The sequence below is a fragment of the Ixodes scapularis genome, unplaced genomic scaffold (assembly GCF_016920785.2).
Source record: "Ixodes scapularis isolate PalLabHiFi unplaced genomic scaffold, ASM1692078v2 PGA_scaffold44__24_contigs__length_19508400, whole genome shotgun sequence".
NCBI classification, from domain to species: domain Eukaryota; kingdom Metazoa; phylum Arthropoda; class Arachnida; order Ixodida; family Ixodidae; genus Ixodes; species Ixodes scapularis.
The window spans coordinates 11,050,923-11,071,233 of record NW_024609873.1 but is presented as its reverse complement, the minus strand read 5'-3'; the positions used below and the strand labels follow the sequence as shown (position 1 = coordinate 11,071,233).

The window sequence follows — 20,311 nt, the reverse complement described above, 5'->3', positions numbered from 1 at the left end:
GCTTCGCTTTCGCATTCCAACGCGTTCGACGAGTCTATTTTAAACAAAAGCAGCTAGCTTTATGTCGATTTACTAATCATTCCAACCAGAGGTCGGCGCTCTTAAAATACCCTCGCGCTCTCGTATCCTCCTCTCCTTCAGTTTATCGGCGCATATCGAAGGTCGTTGCAAGCGCTTAGAACCACCTTGAGTATAAATTGAAGAAATAATTCTTAAGTTTTCTGAAAACTATAAAAATATAAAAAAAATTACTTTTTTATTGCATCAACCATACTTGAGTAAAACATTAGCTTCAAAAGAAAATGTATTAAAAAACAGACTATATAACAAAAAAAAAACAAAAAACATCGCCAATCTTGAAATAATGAGCTAGAACTTTCATAATTCGAACTATACGTAATGTTAAGTACATAATACCTGAAACTACGCATACTTGTGTATAAAGAGCTAATATCAGAAGTGTTCAAATTAGTCGCTGAAAATATTTAAAAAATTGTATTAAAATTGAAAACGCCAAGATTGAAGATTGGCGATTAGGCTGAAGCTAAACCATCATTTAAATTTCTATACGCTTGGTCGTAATTGAGTAGCCGCGAACGCCGCCTTAACCTAAATTGTTCGTTTTTTTTTTAATTATTGCATTTTATTTTGGACTGCCTTGGAAATAATTTTTTTTTTCAAAATTTGTTTTGCGGATTTGTTTCCGCAGAGGGAGCAGATATAAAGGCACAATGCCTGACTAAGCCTCCGTTCCCCATCGTAAAGTTCAACATAGGAGCAACAAAAGTTTCAACCAAACCAACACCGCTGTAACGAAATAAAGCACACTATGAACAGAGAACATAAAGGATGGTGTCAGGAATAAGCACCGAATGAAGCGTATACAAAACAGGTCAAAACAAATATTTGGCCAGAAAAACATCTGCGCACTGTAGAGGCGTATAATGCACGAAAATGACAGCAGAACTATACACTGCAATAATTTCTAATGCATGACCCCATCCAGGCATGTTTGCTCCTAGGCTTACTACGGCAGATAATACCACAACACAAAAACCGAATGGGTGTTGCGAGGTTATCCAAGTTATCAAACGCTGCGCCAGTTTACGGTCAGCCTGTTGCAACCCTCTTAATATGACTGGGTTCGTATAACCTCAAATTTCCGTTCATCTTCCGTACAATGTAAGAAAAACAAATAAAGCACCGAATCTACCGCAATGGTTCGGATGGTGACGAAATCACGACGTACCCCTTCGGAATCAAGGCACCTCGCAAACCCAGCCAGCAGCACCAGCAACAAACCTGAAAAAAAAGAAAGAAACTAGTTTGTTACACTACATATTAACAATTGCTACAAATTACAGGGTGCACTCCTTCTACAGATTGCTAGTACAAATTACTAGTTTTTTACTACTTATAGATCACTACTGCAAATTACTACGAAACACCGGGAGTGTAAGGCTTCCTGACGCGTCGCACTGAAGAAAAATGATTTCGTAATACTAGCACGCTTTGTCAGGTGTATAACGACCTTCGTTAGAATAATCCCTGTTATAATCCGTTTAAAGCCCGTCCGTTCTTAATGGATTAAGCAACCCGCGAAACGGATTGACGGGAATTACTTAACCGAAGCGATTACGGTGATTACCCCAACTGCGGCCATCAAAAGTGCGGGTTGTTTCTCGCTAATACCTGACTATTAAGTTATTCATCGTCCCACAGACCACAACCACGAAACGTTCGGTGCAAGGATTATTATTTGCGGAAGAAACAATTAGGGGCGTTGGAATGGCGGTAATGAATTATTCACTTGGAGCGATTCTATACCGCAATGCGTTCGCCCCGAACCGGCATGGCTGCTCGTTTCCATATATTTGTTTCTTATTTAGTTTATAACCGTATATTATGTGGCAATTTCTATTTGCTTCATCTCTTTTTGTTGCCGCTTTCTCTGTTGCGTGGAACTGTGAACCTTGAACCCGATTATTAGCCTACCTTTCCCGTTTCTGCACTAGGCGGAACAGAATGTACAGGGTGTCACAAAAGAAAATTTACAGGGTTTTTATTTCCGCAAAAATAAACTAGGCATCGCAGAACGCTCATTCTCCGCCCAAAGGTAGTGCTAGAGGTCACAACTAGATGCCAAAGTTTCAGCCCGATCCGATAACTTAATCAAAAGCTATAAGTGATTTTCTGAAAATTTCAATATCAAAATGGCGGCCGAGGGAGTTTTCGAATACATGCGGCTCTATGGGCACCAGAAACCGGAGACAGGCAAAAATGAGCCCCCTTTTCCTATTGAAATTTTCAGAAAATCACTCATAACTTTTGATTAAGTTATCCGATCCGGCTGAAACATTGGCGTCTGGTTGTGACCTCTAGCGCTAACTTTGGGCGGAGAATGAGCGTTCGGGGATGCGTAGTTTATTTTTGCGGAAATAAAAACCCTCTAAATTTTTTTTTTGTGACACCCTGTAGTTTTCTTAGTTATAACAACAGCTTTGGCGTATTTTGAAGACAAGCCACGCAGCCCGAATTCTTACGCAGAAAACTAAGGTAAATAAATCTTCCGTTAATTCATAAATATGAGTGCAATTCATCTGCTATTCTTCACTTTAACCCGACCGAGACGTCCGCCGTCGATAACGTCAATCTCCAAAACAATCATATATTTAATTCCTTTGCCCCTTTTGGAGCTATTCTCAGTCGTTAAAACGCGTGCCACCCGCTCATGCTTGTGAGACCTTGACGATCATTGTTTGAGCGCCACGATTCAGAGCGGTATGAGTTGGATCACCAAATGTAAAGAAAGTGGATTGAGTGCCAAAAACTGCCAACCATGTTTTTCGGCCCAGGGAAATAAACTATGCATCGCAGAAATCTAAACCTCGGTGAGATTGTGACGCTAGCGGTTTGGATAGAACGGGAAAGTTTGAGAATATTATGTTGTCTGGATCGAAAGATAATTGAGTAAAACTAAATTTCTCTAGGAGCCGACGTTCGCCAAGCCGAGTATCGTCAATACGTGGCTTGTACATGCCGTCATTAGGGAGTTGTAGTAGATAGTAGGGAGTTTTCGCAGACCGCGTTGCCCCCTCCGCTAAGCGTTCCGCAACGAAGAAGTTGCTACTGCGCCTGCGCGCCGATAGCCTTGACTGTGGAGTTCCCGCTATCGTAGCGGATTGCGGAGGGCCTTGCGGGACGGCGAAAACGATCTACGAAAACTCCCTATTTTCTCTCCTCCGCTACGGTATCCCCGAAGAAAACGGTGCATCTGCGCAAGCGCGCTGCCAGCCTTGTCTGCATAGTTCAAGGTCTTGTGGCGGATTACGGAGCGCTATCAGGGTGCTTAGCAGGCTGCGGAAACGGTCTACTACAATTCCCTAATGAACGAGCCCTCTGACGACCTCCAGAGAAAAGGGGAAAGAGCTCCCCTCTTTACAGCATCCTCCTTTGTGCCTCCTGGACATGCACAGACGTCGCTATTCTCCTCCCAGAATATTATAGAAGATTAACCTGTCTCTCAAAATTCTCAGAAAAGCAGCTTCCCTCTCCTCCTTTTACATGGTGCTCAAAAGTATTCGATGTGACGTCAGTGCAAGGAGCCTATTCGCGCCTCCAGCTCGTTGCACGCCCTCCCGCGGCGGAAACGGGTAGCGCTCTAGTGAGATTCGCCCGGTTCTCCTGCTCAGCGGGCGTGGCGGAACTGCTTGCAATCATGGCTCGCGAACTGTCATTTCTGAATGCAAGCAACACTCTTCACTGTCCCATCGTGGCGCTGCAGCCCGTATGAGATTGTACCTTATTCGAGAATTTTAGTATTGAGTATAGTAGAAGCAAGCGCTGTGCGTTTGCGTTAGGGTGGCGTGCTCCACGTTGCGCGTGCGCATCGTTGCCATGCTCCAATTCAAGACCACAATTTTGGGCTCTGTGCAAGCGCAGCGTGGAACACGCAACGCTAGCGCAAACACACAGCGCTTAAAGCGGGAAACACATGTACGACGAAACCGTCCGATCCGACATCCGACCGCGCAATACGACGGTCGGAGGCGAGGGTTTTCAACGCTCTCCGATGCTACGAAAACCCTCGCCTCCGACCGTCGTATTGCGCGGTCGGACGTCGGATCGGACGGTTTCGTCGTACATGTGTTTCGCGCTTAAGTTCGCTCGTATACACCTTTCCAAAAAACGCTCCTAGGCCGCCGCCATGTTGCTGATGCTGATGCGGCTGGTGCGACTCTCGCGCCCTCTATCAGCTAGAAGTTTTCTGCCACTCTCTGGGACTGTGAAGACCCGCTCAGGGCGGTTCTCTACATGCATTTTAGCCGTTTTGCATTCGACGTTTTCTCGCTCTCTTGAAAGTTTCCACTTCATTTTTTTATGCGTGCTGCCTACCCTTCTTGTGTTATCTTCCATTGTGAGAAATAAGGCTGGTAAGTGCCTGTCATTCAAGCTTTTCTGCTCGACATTCACGGGAAACGAAGCAGGTGAAGGACGTCGAACGACCCTCGACGCGATTTTGCGAACATTGTTCTCGCCCCTCCCAGAGATAATCCGCGTAGAATCCTCAGTCATCTCCAAAAATAGTTGCCCCGGTTGGGGTGACAAACGGGTCAGTCGCGTCTGTTTCTTTGCCTTGGTGCGGTTGTGAAAAAAAGGAAGCTCTCCCCAAAACGTGCCCCAAAACGAAGTCATCTCGGATTCCGTCCGATCGTCAAGATGCGACTGTCGTTGACTGTAACTGTGTTATTCGAGATCTTTCTCAAATAAATTCTTTTTGAATAACGCTGCATCGTGTGGTATGTACGATATATTGTTCTAATGTTATTACTTCCTCAATCGTATGTCCGTGTCCTGTCCATCGGTAAACACGTTAGTTGTGAGCGTGAAAAATGCATGAATTTCGGCCGTCTTCTGTTGCAATTTATTTTTTACAGCAAAGCGCTTTGTCGCTTCACATGCGGCGAATCCCGCGGCGTCGTCAAAACTGATCGTAAGAAAAAAACAAATAACTAGAACTATACATTCCAGTCGCACTCGTTCTGTCGCGCGCGTACCCAACAAAAACAGTTTACAGGTTTTTTTTGTTTTTTTTTTTAGTGTGACACAATGCTTTCTCAATGCCCTCGGGAAAATACATGTACAATGAAACACAAATATAGCGGGAAAAAAACGAGAATTTAGCCGCCAGCAGCGTCTGAAACTGCGCCTACGCAGGCTGCGCCTATTGAAATCACAGTCCACTCGGTTAGGGTCTGATTGACGCCGGTGAGAGTCTAGCCTCAAACTCAGTGACTGGGCTCGAAAACGGATTGTGGTCCCTGGGGTCGAGTGTTTTTTGGAAAGGTGTATATGCAATACTAAAACTCGCTAATGTTTCACCGGCTTCCAACACCAACGAAATGTGCTGAAGTGAGCAGACGCGCAGGCAGGCAGGGGTTCCCTCAAACTGTAAAGGCTGAGATTGGCAAAACGACGGCGAGCAAATAGGAAAGTAATTAAATGTTAAAAAAAGAGCAGTAATTAAAAAGAATAATCCGTTTTTGCTTTTGTGTTTTTCGGAGTGTGTGTGTGCGTGTGTGTGGGAGGGGGGGGGGGATTAGGTCTGGAAGGATATTGGCGGAGACTTTGGAAGTTTTGCCGATTGTCAAATGTCGGCATTTTGATAGCACTTTCAATTATTTTAATTTTACATGAATTTCTTACATTAGCTAGAATGTTGTCATTTATTTTACACTTTATTTGTATCATACCTTGGTAATCGAAAATGCTGCAATTGGCACCAGTGATGATAATTACCACACTTTAGATTGTCATACTTGTTCGCGCGTTTGAAATTAGATCATGAGCAAGTAATTATTTTAGAGCTTGAAAAATTGCGTATTAAAATATCTTAATTTTAGTATTTATATAATATTAATACGAACCACGGCAATGCATGCCCGCAAATAACGCCACAATCACCAAAATACGCAATTTAGCCATAAGCCTTTCCTGAAAGGTATCATTTTGTTTTCGTTTTAGGGCATCAAAACATGTGAGATCGTTATCAACATAGACAAGCAGTCAAACACTGGATGCAATATAAACTCTTATGCGTCACACGTTGCTTTAAGAACACGCACATTTCAGCTGCGTGACTGGGATTCCGTCTTTGATTTTTTCTTTTGAGAACAGCATTTCTTAATTCATAGGTTTTGTGAACATATTGTATAAATTCTATTTATTCTGTTATTCTTGTGCTTTAAAAAATGTTAAAGTAATTAATCATCTAAATACCCTTGAAGCCATTGAAAGGCCCGCAGTTTATTATTTCATGTGACAATTATCTGAGCGAGAAAAGGCAGCAAGAACGCACAAATATCAGCGCTGAGTTTTTGAAGAAATAATAATATTCTACGTTAAATCTAAAGTGCATGAAAGACCCTGTCTTTAAAGGGACAAAAGCTTCCGCGAACAACTTTTTTAACTAAATTACTGCGTGAGACACATTTTGAGTTATGAAAGAATCTGAAATTAAGACCTATACCGAGATTTAAATCCAAAATAAAGGTTAGTTTTGGTTTCCGTCCGGAATTAGCACGTACCTCCTGGCCGAAATATTACTCTAAATACCGTTTTTGTTTTCAGGATAAAAAGGTGACCCGAGCTCATAACACCGTAGCTTCCTCGTATTACCAGAAATAATTTGTGTCGCTCGGTGAAGCTAGCACACTTGACAGGCTCAGCCGGCGCGCATCTCCGACCCTCACTAAACCCGCCATTTCGGAAAACGAGTGGCGCCACCTATAGTGAATTGGAGTCGCGAATAGGTGAGCGGCGTTTCGCAACATTCGGTTCTTTACGAAATTTCGTTTAGCTGTCGACAAACGACGACGATGATATGAATAATGCCTGAAGAAGCATTACTCTAAAAACTACAGCCTGCATCTTTCAGAATTATGCCTGGACAGCCTTGCAGCTCATTGTATAGTCATTTGTCAAAAATGAAACAGTATTTCATAAGGAACCGGAAGTTGCCAAACGGCGCTCACCTGTACAAGAACTGACATTGAGGACGCTTGTGGGCTTTACATTACTGAAAACACGATCATCAAGAAAGAGCACAATGCGTTCTTTCTGGCTAAAAAGTTTTTTTTTATTGAAATATATGTTACAGGCGCCCACAATGTCATTTCTTGCTTTGGCAATATTAGGCTTAGGTGGACGTCGGTTCATTTGTGATTTTCCTTAATTATGTTTTGGTCCAGGTAACGTCAAGTTCTCAAACTTTTGCGTTTTTTATCCCGCTTGTGTCAGATTCTCATGGTAAACGAGCTCTCTGCGATGCTTAGTTGATTTACTCAAGCCGAAGAACACGTTTTTTGTTTTTTTTTTTATCGGGAGCTCTTTAGATATATATTCTGTCATATACGAAGCTACATCGTCCTGGATATAGACGTTGAGGCAAATACCCCGCTCTTGCGAACAACATTACAAAGCATAAGCACGTGACCTTTTCGCAAAGAGGCATCTTGTTTTCTATAGTCATCCACAGCTTAAGAAACGTATAGGCAGGGCTTCATTCGATGAAACAAGTTTAGCCCCTTCCCCCAATATCAATAAGCGTGACGTGTTTACACTTATCGCTTCATGATTGGTTCTTCGGCGTTCGTATCGGCCAATGCAGCACTTTCATTGGCCGCGTATCGATAATTAGATTCTCGAGGCTCGCCACTCCCTCTGTTTCTTAAGCTGTCGGTGACCATAGCCAAATAACATTAAGCTAATATTCCGAGGCCTTTGAAGACGATAATGAAGTATTGTCAAGAGCTGTATTTCGAGCGAGCAACCCACGTCAACGTACTTTCGAGTATACGGGGCCTGAAACGCGTTTCTGAAGCGGTGTGTCTAGCGTCCTGTGCGGAGCGCTCGTTCGTCTGCTTCCTTTGCAGGGGTTGTGGTGACGTCAGAAAGACGCCGAGCTCCGATTGGTTCTGACTGAAGGATAAAGAGGAGACCTCGAAGCAGCTAGCTTTGAGGTCTACCCACTAACCATCAGTAAGAACCAATCAGATCTCGGCGTCTTTCTGACGTCACCTCAACCCCTGCAGAGGAAGCAGACGAACGAGCGCTCCGCATTCCGCACATCTATCGAAACTGGTCCCGAAGTGGCAGCACGTGACGTATCAGAAGCCGGGTCGTCATGTCTTCGAAGCCTGGAATCGAATTCGAGGAGTGGCTTAGCACGCGGCATACGAAGCAGGGACGTCATGGTTTCTCGCAGCCGCGTCGCAGTCAGGCGCGCTCGTACGCTCTCTAACGCATGTGCGTAGGGGCCTTTAGAGTTCCGTATTCGTGCAAGCGCAAGCACTGTGTGTTTGCGTTAACGTTGCGTGTTCCACACTGAGCGTGCACGGAGCTCCAACTGCGTCTTGAAATGGCGCGTGACGACGACGCGCATGCGCAGCGTGGAGCACGCCATGCTAACGCAGATCGCTTGCGTTTGCTCCAATATAGTAAAACTCTCTAATGGCTTTTCGACATAAATGAGTTTAGTTAAACAGCGACCGTGTGGATTAAAGCCCTTCTGCTTCTGCGACATTTAATAAAACCTGCACTTCAAAAAGGATCTGCAAAGTTCGTTTTTTTTTTTTTTCTGAAGAAGAACACGGGACAACAATTAGAGGCGTAGAACAGAGGTGTTTTAGCAAATTTCGAAATGTATCAAAGACCACAGCCAAGTGAAACGACGTGATCCTTTCTTCAGTGCACATCGCTTTTTTTTTTTTTTTCCTTTTAATAAAATCGTATTTTGAGCCCGGTTACCCGCTGGGATTCTTCTATTTTAGGTCATGATTCGTTGCCTCGTGCCCAGCAAAGAAGAAAAACTCGCGGACCTTTTCTCATTCATTTTCTAGAGTGTATTTTTACTTAGAATATCAAACGAATTACACCCATTTTAAGGCAAAGCGCGGTTGATCTTGCAGAGCGTTTTTTTTCTTTGCTTGTTCTTTTTTTTTTGGGGGGGGGGGGGGGGGGGATTTCCAAACGCGTGGAGAATGCACAAAAGTGCTACCTTGGGTTTTTATTTTATTTTGTAATATCTAAAGCGTTAATACGTATAATTATATGGCGTGCCTTTTTTTACGCGCTCTAGCTATAATAACCAAGATTTTTTTTTTTTTTTTTGTGGATACAAGAATTGTTTATTGTGAGAACTGCTGCACTGAGCAACATCGTGAGAAATCACCACAGAGAGAATTAATATCTAAAAAAAATTCCTCTAAATTTTAGTAACAGTTATTAGTTAAAAGTGCACACTGTTTTATGAGCTAGGCGGTGTCTTCATGCCTCTTGCAGAGATTCGTATACAAATGGAAGCTTAAGCCTATCAGATTATCCTCAGAAATTCAATAAACTGGTCTACAAAGGCGGGATGATTGATTATACAAACGGAAATAAACGCACCCGGCAACCTTAAGCAGTTAAAAAAAAGTTATCGGAAAAAGTACGCAGTGTGGTAACCAGACGTCGGAAGTAATTAATTAGTTTTTCATCAAATTCTGTAAAGGACACGTCACATTTTGCCGACCGTAATCTGTTGTGCGATTTAATCGCGAAGTATTTGTAAAATATTTCTTTATAATTAAAAGTTACTTCTTATGAAATATGATCACAATAGAGTAATTGGAGCATCAAACTCAATCAACCTAACAGAAAGTGTTCAATAATAAGCAAGATCTACTATTATACACGAAATTGAAGCGTGCAACACATAAGTGATAGGAGCAAACCCATCGCGCGCTCTTTTTCTTTCCTTGGCAGTCCACGAGTTAACTTTTTCTTTGATTATTTTGAAGAATGCAGGCGAAACCGCGAGTGATAAAACCGTTATCAAATTGCAATAGTTATTATACACCTTGCGCCAGTGAAATCCTTACTAATTTCAGTAAGGCTAGCTGTGTTCCGTTGCGGGCGATTGCAGAGGACTTGACTTGCATACAAATCGGGAATATTAAATATTCTCCTCCTCTTTATATCATTCCAAGTTCCGCAACCTTAGGCAACCTAAAGTGGTGACGGTCGTAAGATTTTCACATAAATCTCGCTCCCTCTCGTTAAATACCGCTACAGGATATATTTGTAAAACCTGGCAGTAAACGTTATTTTTTTATTTTTTAGGATAATTTGCGTTGATAGCCGTCAAAGGACGTGGGCGCGGTTAGTGGAAAGACATGCTGGGATTTGATGTGCACGAGTACCGGAAAAAACCTAAGATCGGTCCAAACATGTGCTCTTGCTCCCATGCCGCTTCAAAGGCTTCGCACAGCTAATAAATTTTAATAAAGCACCTCATTTTTATATATTGTGCAAAGACAAGAACGACTTGAAAATGTGGTGGATTGAAGGTTTTCTAAAACGTTACTGCTGTTTTTTTATGTTTTTTTTTGGTATTCTAGCATAGTAACGCCGAATGTAGTAAAAACAAATAATGGATTACTGTAGTCGTTACGTTTCGTAACGACTACAGTAATCCATTATTTTTTTACTCCCCTATTGGAAAAACCATCATGAAAATCAAACTGGCCAAGCTAATAACTAAGGTGGTCAATCTGGTCAATGTGGTAGTCAAACTGGTTTAACTGGCAATCAAGCTGGTTTAAGCTGGGCAAGGTAGAATTTAAGGTGGTCAGTCTGGTTTAAGTAAAAACCAGCATAATCTAACTAGAATCTGGTTTTAGATTCAATCTGGTGTAGCTGGGAGCCAGTCTGGTCCTAAATGGTCAAACTGGTTTTCCATGGAGCCAATGTGGTCAAGCTGGGAGACAAGCTGGTCATGCTGGGAGACAAGCTGGTGAATCTGGTCGAACAAATAATCGTGGTGGTCAAGCTGGTCATGCTGGGAGCGCGCACGCCAAGGTCGGCTAGAGATAGCCGAAATGGCATTGCTGGGAGCGCGCGCGCCAAGGTCGGCTTAGGATAAAACGAGGCCACGTCCTGTTCTTTGTCCTCTCGTTTTTGGAAGACGACAGGGCGCGTCAGGCGCGCTGCAAGCTACATTTGTGTGTGAGAAGAGAGAGAGAGTGGTAGGAACGGAGAATTTTTGACGCGTTTGGTTATCTTCGGCAGATTTTCGAAAGGACGGCTGTGTGCGCGTTGTTTGGAGACTAGTTGAACGACGATAAAAGCGAAGTGGGTTTTGAGGAGACAGCGAGCGGCAGTCCGTTCAGTGCGGGAAGATGTCGGACGTCCCGACTGAAGCGTCGCTTCCTGTCTTTGAACGTGTGTGTGCTCGTGAATGACGGTGGTGCCGAGGAGTATCGCCAATGCCAGCCAAGCCACACGGATTTCCTCGCCTCTGCCGACCACGCAAGTTGCCGCTTCGGCCCCATCACTGGCGGGACCCCAGGTTCGCTTCTCTCATCCGAGTAGTTTTTTCTTTAGCTATGGCCTGTTTTTGGCGTGTGTCTAGTATTTTTTGTGTTGAAAGATAAGCAATCTGGTTTTATTAACATTGTTGGCTTTGCACCGAGAACCAGTGCCTGTGCGTCGGTTAGTACTGTGTGAGCGCCGAGGATATGTAGCATCACAGTTCATGTGAGGCGGCCGCAAGTACGAAAATAATAAATTGGATGCCTAGTTGGCTTTTCTGAAGAGCTTGGCTTTTTATCCTGTGCAGTTATTTAAACAGTTTAAACTGGTTGGGAATTCCACCAGCATGACCAGTATAACCAGCATGACCAGCATGCCAAACTGGGCATGCTGGGGCAAATGACCCAGCTTGAAGCTGGGACCGGATCAACCACCACGACCAGCATGCCAAGCTGGGCATGCTGGGGCACTAACCCAGCTTGAAGCTGGGACCAGATCAACCATCATGACCAGCATGCCAAGCTGGGCATGCTGGGGCATTAACCCAGCTTGAAGCTGGGACCAGATCAACCAGCATGACCAGCATGCCAAGCTGGGCATGCTGGGGCAATAACCCAGCTTGAAGCTGGGACCAGCCTAAGCTGGTTTTTTCAATAGGGTCAGCAAATTAGTAAAGGAAAAGAACTACATATCAGGTTTAGTAACTAGTAATTGTAATTCATAATATGCGTCATGCGACGGGCACAAGTCTGCTGGCAACCATGTAATGTATGTAACCGTGCTGCACGGAATAATGTTCCTATACCAGGGTGTAAGATAAACAGGTGGGGAAACGAGAGCCAAATGAGTGACCGCATTGTGTCCCCCTTGGCTTTCTCTTTTTCTGTGGCGTCATCTATGTGGAGCACCGCGAACTCTCACTCCGGGTGGGCGACCGATGGCGACCGGCTAAACTGACGGAGATGCTTTTTGTGGATTTTTAATAAAAGACTGTCGTGCTCTCGGTTTATTTTGCGCAGTCTCCCTTAGAGTTCCACGCAAATCCGATTCCGATTTTTTTCCTCTCGCCGCAGCGCCATCTGTCGCAAGTCGGGGGTACCCGCAAGCAGACGAGTACACAATCCGGTCACGGCGTTGCGGTAGGCTTCTATGGGCCGTTTCCCCACCTGTCTATCTTACGCCCTGTCCTATACTCTGTTTCACCTCATGATGTACCCCAGGAAAGGTTACAAGCGCTAGCTCCTTGCTCTAGGGCACCTCTCGACGGCACAAGCTCTCGTGCATTAAGGGTAGCTGCCAACGCTATGAGATCGCGCTTCTAGCCTTCGCTGCGGTACAACATAGGGTGAAATGGACCATAGTAACGACGTTGCCGGAGAGCGTTTCTTTAAAGCCGGGGTCACACTGCTTATATGAATCGTACAAAAGACAGTCTGCATAAAGATTCGAACGCGAGTGAGCTCGCGCGATCTGTCCATCGAATGCCGAATGGCAATGAGGCCGAGGTGAAACTTTGCAGGCGACATTCAAACTACGGATATTGAGGTGACAGTGGACCCCGGCTTTAGGAGGTTCGAAGAACCGTCGTCTTTCCATCTTGCATCGGTGGAACTGGAGCGGGAACGCGTTACCTTTTCGAGTCAGTGGCAAAAGAAACGGCGTTCCTTTTCTTCTTTTTATCACTTTATTTACAATGTTTCTAAATATAGTATACGCAGTTTCGACTTATTATTATTGACTATTTTGACCATAGAGGTATTATAATATACGCTAGAGATTCAGCTGGAGCTAGTGTCTATGCTACTTTCGTGACGCAGATTGACGCCCAAAGCAACCAGTCTACTTTTGCAGTACTTCTCTGCATTCCGATGGCGAAACGCGCGTGCATTTTGTCTCTTCGCCGGAAAATGACACGAAACACTTTGGTTATTTTGGTATCACCGAATAGTATAAACCTCGACTAACACTGTAAAAGTGTAATTGCTTTAGTTAGCGCATTTTTCTTCATCAGTGAACGATGTATAACTTCGCTACATCTCAGTTTTAAACGTGTGTTCCGCAGAAGGTGTAAAAACAAGCGACGATTCAAAGCAAAATAACAACCGAAAGGAATATAGAGTGTGTTCAAGGCTCGCCAGCATTGCGGTGTATGTATTGCTAATATGCCAATCCTGTCACTAGATGAAAATGACCCCATCGTGCACGAGCGGCTAAAAACATTCAAAACGTAGAGAATAAAGTTCGTGGCCTACGAAAGGTGTCTTTTCGTTTTGTTTTCTCTGCCGAGCAGCCTTTATCGGGCACTTGCTCTCAGAGATTTCGAGCGTGCGCGTGATATTTTGAACGCAGAACAAACATCTTCACTCGGAGCAGAAAGAATAAAGCCGTACTTATTTAAAATCGGAATAGATTACGTGGGCTTCAATTTATTTTGATCGTACATGCACGGGTCGTTACTGATACAGTGTTACTGCGTAGTTCTTGCCGTCTCCCTTAATTTCCAGATGTTCTTCGTTCGTTCGTCGCGTATATGCCTCATGGTGAAAAGCGCCGACGTCGTGTTCGCGCTAACAGTGTCCGACAGGGCACATAAATACACGTACGAATCCGTTTTAGCACCGCTTTTAATGCAATGAATTTGAAAAAAAAAAACAAAAAAAAAACAACGCCGTAACTGACCAATTATTTTGTCCTTGTGACTGAGAAATGTTTCAAGCTATCTGGTACGTACAAATTATTCAAGATATTTGCTCTTATGATCGAGCGTAGGGAGAAAATGCACTCACTTTTTCCCACAGCAATGCATTAACGGAAGTCAATTTTCGGCTGGTTGCTGTCTGCACACTAGCGCCACTTGAACCTCTAGCATGCATTATAATAACTCTATGATTTCGACATTATATATCGGGGAAGTGTACGAGAGATAGTCGAAAACAAAAACCTGGATCAAATGCAATCGTGGCGACTCTAAACGTATAGTCGGATGTGGATAGCTTTACTTGTTTGATTGATTTTATATACGGAAATGAGTGACAAGAACTCGTTCCGTTCGAACCAGTAGAACTTGAAACAAGAACTCGTTCGAAGATTAACAAGGAACGAGGAAAGAATCTGCGTTCCTGTTTTGGAGGAACGTTTACCGCACTGAACATCATCCATTGCGCGACCTCACTAATACCCGTGCCACACGGGCAACTCAAATGGCATTCACAACGAATGACATTAGAGCGGACAGCCAATCAGCGGGCGACACTCCGGGCGCAGCGCATTCCACGCGCGGCAGATTGCGAGCCGATTCGCCGATCATACAAATATCATTCGTTGTAAATGGCACCCGAGTTGCCCGTGTGGCACGGGTATAAGCTCATCGCAGGCGTAAGTAATGCCGCCATAAGCGCAGTTCACGGGAGGCAGGCTCCCATGCACGAGACAGCTCGTGTCGTGCCGTGTCGTGCTCTGCTCGCTCAGACCTCCTGCGACGTTGTCGCTCGTGAAATACTAAAGTTCCCTCGACGCATCGCGGCAGCGGTGGTGTAGCCAAACTGGCTGATAAGATCGGTCTATTAGCGGCGAGATGTTTCGGTGGCGCCCTCGTTCGGTTATCTTTCGTGACGTCATTACCTTGTGAACAACAAGTTCGATGGTGTTTGTAATTAGCATTCTGGAAGCCTGAAATCATAGCGGTCTCAATGCAACACTGCCAACACCGTCTAAATTGAAGTTCTTAGATTCCCCTTATTTCTGTCGATGAGACATCCTTTGTTGACGTCATACTCAGCATTCGGCCAACTGGGGTGGGCCGACCACAGCGACACTGCCGATCGCTCACATCGCCAATAGCCCCAATCGGGGACCCTTTTCCTTCCTACTTCACGAGTTTCCGTTTTTCGAACCATAGTCTCAGGTTTCAATCATCACCTACATTCCTTGTTCATTTCGCGTATATATTTAAAAATTTGAGATATCGAGGGATTCTACCAGATTCCTGTCCAGGCCGAGTTTCGCTAACCGTGTAAAAAAAAAAAAAAAAAAACACGAGCAGCGCCGTGTACGTACTAAAATGCATCGAGAAAGCAAACGAAGACTGGTAAGAAATAAAGAGAGCGAGCGAAAGAAGAAAGAGAGAGAGAGACGGAATCGGTAAATCCGCTTCGTTGCAGGATATGCGGCATCACGCCGAAGAAATAACGCACGCGGATCATCCATCTTGAGCCCGGTCGGTTGGACGCGGGAGAGAGGGAACGCACGGTAATCGTCGTCGTGGAAGGGAGAGGGCACACACACACACCCGGATGCGTCCGTCTGCCGCGCGTGCGATACAGGCGGCCATGTCGAGGTGTTGTTAGGGGAGATGGCGGCCAGTGTGCGCGTCGACTACACCCCGTTCATCTCCCTACGCTGGAGGTGCGGTGGGGAGCTGCGTGCTCTCTGGACCAGTCGCGGGTCCATCTTTCGTCACGTGATCACTCTCCCACCCGTAGGCACGCGCAGGGAGCGAGGTCAGGGACGTGTTCGAATGGTCCGGCGAGCGGGTTGTTGCCACCGCACTGTCAGCTGAACACGGCGTGTCACGAGCCGCCAAATTTCGATCGGGTTCGACTTTGTGTTTTTCGCACTTTTAACGCGACAGACGTTCGACCTAAACTCAACTTTTGCGCGCATGCGCAAAAATTTAAAAAAAGAAAAAAAAGCGATTTCACGTTACCCCGAGGGGGAGAAACGCAATATTTTTCGGGTATATTTGTTTTGCGTTGACTAGCCGTGAGAGTTTTCGTAGATCATTGGGATGACTCCGGACGACAACTCGCAAGGACCCGGCCTCGCCTTTGCGCATGCATCGTATCGTTATCGAGTACCTTTATCGGAGGTATGAGAACGTTCCACTAAAACGCTTCGACTACGGCTAACGCTGCTTGCTAGACAAATCGCTGGCTAATAATCCTGCTTCTTTTTTTTTTTTTCTTCTGTGCGTAATTTGCGTAGCCGACTGTAGCAAAGGCACAGAAACGACGAAGGGAGTGAGGAAACACTTTTTGACTTAATGTGACACGGAATATAGAGCATTAAAAGTACACTTTTTTTTTGCTTTGCTTTTGCGCAAACGTATTAATAATAATTTTATAAGAAATATAATAAACTACTTTAAAAATTGTCTTTTTTATTTCGTATTTTATTTTACTCAATTTCAAGTTTTCGTGAACAAGTCGAGCAACTTTGCCCATAGCTGGGATTTCGTCGAACTTTATTTGAAGGTCGAAGGTTCACTCCGAACCGGTCAAACCTCGGAGTGCCACCAAAGTTCGCGTCGCCCCCACGACTCGAGTGCGATTGCTCGTTCATGGCGCCGCTCGGTTTGTGCGTTTGTTATAAAGTCCGTCGGTCTCGCATCGTCGGTGGAGCTCGGTCGACTGACCCTGCAGCTCTTTCTCCCTGATCTGGCTGTGTTGCTCACGGGGGATTGGCTGATTGCCGATGATTGACTCGTCAATGATGCTTTGCGGCCGGAGATAGAACGGAAGTGTCCTTTTTTCTGTATGTGTGTGCGCACACCATCGTTCGTGGTATCTGGATCGTTATGCTTGTCAGTTTCGCAACGGATTTCGTCAAGGTGACATGACCGAGAAGAGTCGGACAATTTGCTTTATTGTTAGTGGAGTTTGCTTTGTTAGATCAGTAATCGCTTCATCTACCTTTCATGTTTTGAGGGCATATCAGCCAGTCTTGGGCAGTAACTAGTTACTAGTAACGCGTTACCGGTAACTAGCTACTTTTTACGGTAACTTTTGCCTGTAACGCGTTACTCTTTAATACTGGTAACTTGTAACTGTAGCACTGTTACTTTTTATTGGGTAACTGTAACTGTTTAGGCCGTTACAGTTACTTTTTTTTACTATATAAATTAAAACCTACTGCAGTGGACATAGAGAAATTGCCATCTCGAAGTATTTTTCTCCATACTCCTCGCGGACAAAAAGAAAATGTTTATATATAAGAAGAAGAAGCGTGGCCACAAATTAAACAAACAAAAAAATTGCCTGGTTTGGCCCACGACCGAGAATGGACGAGGGACGAGTCAGCACGAAACCGGGAGATAAAAGAAGCGGCGCCCGCGGTGGTAGGGGCTGCCGAACAACGTCTGTTTCACCGACTTTGGCTCACTCTTCTATCACGGGGACCATCTGGGGGTGTCGGTGGTCGCGCGATGTCTCCGGGTATTCCGCCCGTGCTGACGTTTTCACACCCAGCCGTTTGCCGCTTCCTCATCCCTATTAGTTTTCAAGGAAGCCGTCCCCATATTGTGCAGAAAGCCGGCGCTTGTTTAACTTGTTCATTCTCTTCGGAGCCGCTCGAGTGAACACGGTTTCCACAGTTGGCGTTTCGGACATAGATGCCGCGGTGGTCGCTGTAAACTCGTAAAGTACTAGAAGCCTTTCCCCCTTTATTCTTTGGAAGCTGTTTGACCTGCTATGTTTAGGCCTGCTTCCGAGTATACCCCATAAGGTAATTAATTATGTGACCATCTCTTTCCTCATTCGTTTCGGAGGGAAAAATAAACCAAAGCGTTCACTGACGCGGGCTGATGATCACTTGGAAAAACAATTGATTTTAAGTTATAACAATTATTGCAAATAAATTATGCTTATCAGAATGCTGAAACGGCGAATGACGAAACAAATAAACACCCTTCGGGTTTAAATTTTCTTATTTCTCAGTTTACCTTTCCTCTCACTATAGTGTAACAAATAAAATAACATTGCTTTGTTTTGTGACCACTTCTGTCCAATTTTTGTTCTGTAACGAGAAAGTAACGGCGTTACTCTTTTTGCAGTAACTGTAACTGTAACACGTTACTTTTTTGAAACCGGTAACTGTAACTGTAACAGAGCTACTTTTTCCCCCTAGGTAACTGTAACTGTAACACTGTTACTTTTAACTGGTAACGTGCCCATGACTGATATCAGCTCAACCTTTCCTTTTCTTTTTTTCTTTTTTTTTCGGTAGGCATATTTTTTGAGTAAGCCAGCTGTACCCTACATTTTTTTTTCTTCTTTTTAACGAGGAAAACAACAAATTTTTCCTTCGTTTTATATTTTTATAATTCGATCTGGATTCTCCACCAAGTCTCGAACGTTCAGCAAATAGGTAAAGTTATAGAATGGTTGCAAACGTTTTTCACGAAACAAAAATCAAAGTGCAGCTTCTCCTTTCGATAAAATAAAATAAACAAATAAATATTATGTGTGCCTTAATCAGGAATTTCATAACTTACAGACTTCACAAAATACATCTGGCTTCGCACCCCCGGCAGTGTCTCAACTTTGTGCAGAGTATAGTGCATATAATAAGCGAAGTAGTACTTACAAGGTGTGGTGGGCAGAGGAAACAAGCAATGCTCTTTGAGTTCGAAACGTGTATTTGTCCAAAAATAAGAAATAAGTGGCCTCAAACACACGCACGCACTCCTTTGATGCCTCGTATTTTTCCTGTCCCCATTTTATCATAGTTTCGGGGTTTTTCGTAATTACGTTTAGGTAGAAAGAATAAAAAAAATAAAAGGGGATATCAAAACCGCTCCCGGATGTGTTGAGCATTGTTAAAGTACATTTCTTGAGGTAAAAAAAAAAAAAAAGAAGAAGAAACTTCTAAAAAGAACTATAGGAGCTAAAGTAAAATCAGCGCGCATAAAACAAAGGTGTGAGAGGGACAACCGTATACCAATAATATGCCTAAACACAATCATAGCTAAGGAATAATTCAGAAAGGTATATTTTTGTCATCGTCTCCGCACCACTTCTCGTGTTTGATTTCGCGTAGCAAAATATACGTACAATAAAGAGAAACGTTTCCTCAGTTTGGTCAACCAACCTGTTCGTATCAAGGCGGGCAAGCTGTATGTCGGACATTAAAAATGATCAGATTACTTTCTGGTCTCTACACAAACTCAACTCTGTTACGTCACACCGCTGTGGTGGCACTTCGGGCGCCCTTCCGGAATGGTGGTGTGGGCGGAAGTCGTTATGCGGGACGGGCATTCCTGTGTAGTTATGGAAGAAAAAAACAGACTAAAACCTGCCTTCTCGTCGAAACGCCGAGACTGGGGTAGCACCAAAATGGTCGGGAACGGTGTCAAGATCAGTTTTCTTATGTGTTTTGAGCCTGTTCGGTTCGTCTGAGAAGGTGGATAGTTGCCGTGAAATGGGATAAGCAGACGCCGCCTGACCGCGATTGCATGCTTGTCCGAGAATCACTCTGGGATGAATTCACGGATAATTGGGGTTGCCAGATTAATTAGTTTTGTTTCAACATGAACGTGGCAAAATCGCCAAGTTGCCCGGACCACTCGCGAACCACGATCAGTGCGTCTTCACATTAAAATGGCCGTCTGATAGTCGAAATTGTCGTCCGCTGGTTCAACCCATAGAGGTTAGTATAACCAAACGTTGAAATAAGAATTGAGTGCAGGCCTCAAAAGACTTTTAAGTTTCAAGCTTGCTTGGGATAAGTAGGCTCGGTGTAAACAGTAGACACAACAAGATGTTGATCATTGTTACCAGTGGCCATCACGACATTGTTAGGCTCGATTCATTTGGTCCGGTTCTAGTATTTACCTCGAGCATCGCAGGTATACCCTCCATGCTTTTGCAGCCCGAGCGAATGTCACGACTGAGAATAGAGAGCGGAATCTCATTCTATAGTTCAGAATTTAGCGTCTACTCTCTCGGGGTTCACGCGGAATGAATCGCCGCAGGTGAGATGATTTACGTGATTTTTTTGCGATGTAGCCTCGCTAATCGCGCTCTACGCCACAAAACTAGTAAGGCATTGAGGGCAAGGCAGAGTCAACACATTTAACGCAAAGTAGAGCACGCGGAATCACACCGACAGCGACAACGTCACATTCAATATTTTTTAATGCTTTTTGCTGTGTTTTTTGCTCACACAGCGCACATGCGCG

At 44.4% G+C, this 20,311-nt stretch overlaps 1 protein-coding gene across 1 annotated transcript in view; it reads right to left on the bottom strand.

Moving 5' to 3' along the window:
* LOC115325646 overlaps positions 1–20,311 on the bottom strand; it is a 107,059-nt gene that overhangs the window by 23,948 nt on the left and 62,800 nt on the right. The window contains exon 2 of the mRNA XM_040216600.1: positions 1,250–1,302. Coding sequence (XP_040072534.1) covers positions 1,250–1,302 — 53 coding nt within the window. The remainder of the gene's footprint in view (positions 1–1,249; positions 1,303–20,311) is intronic.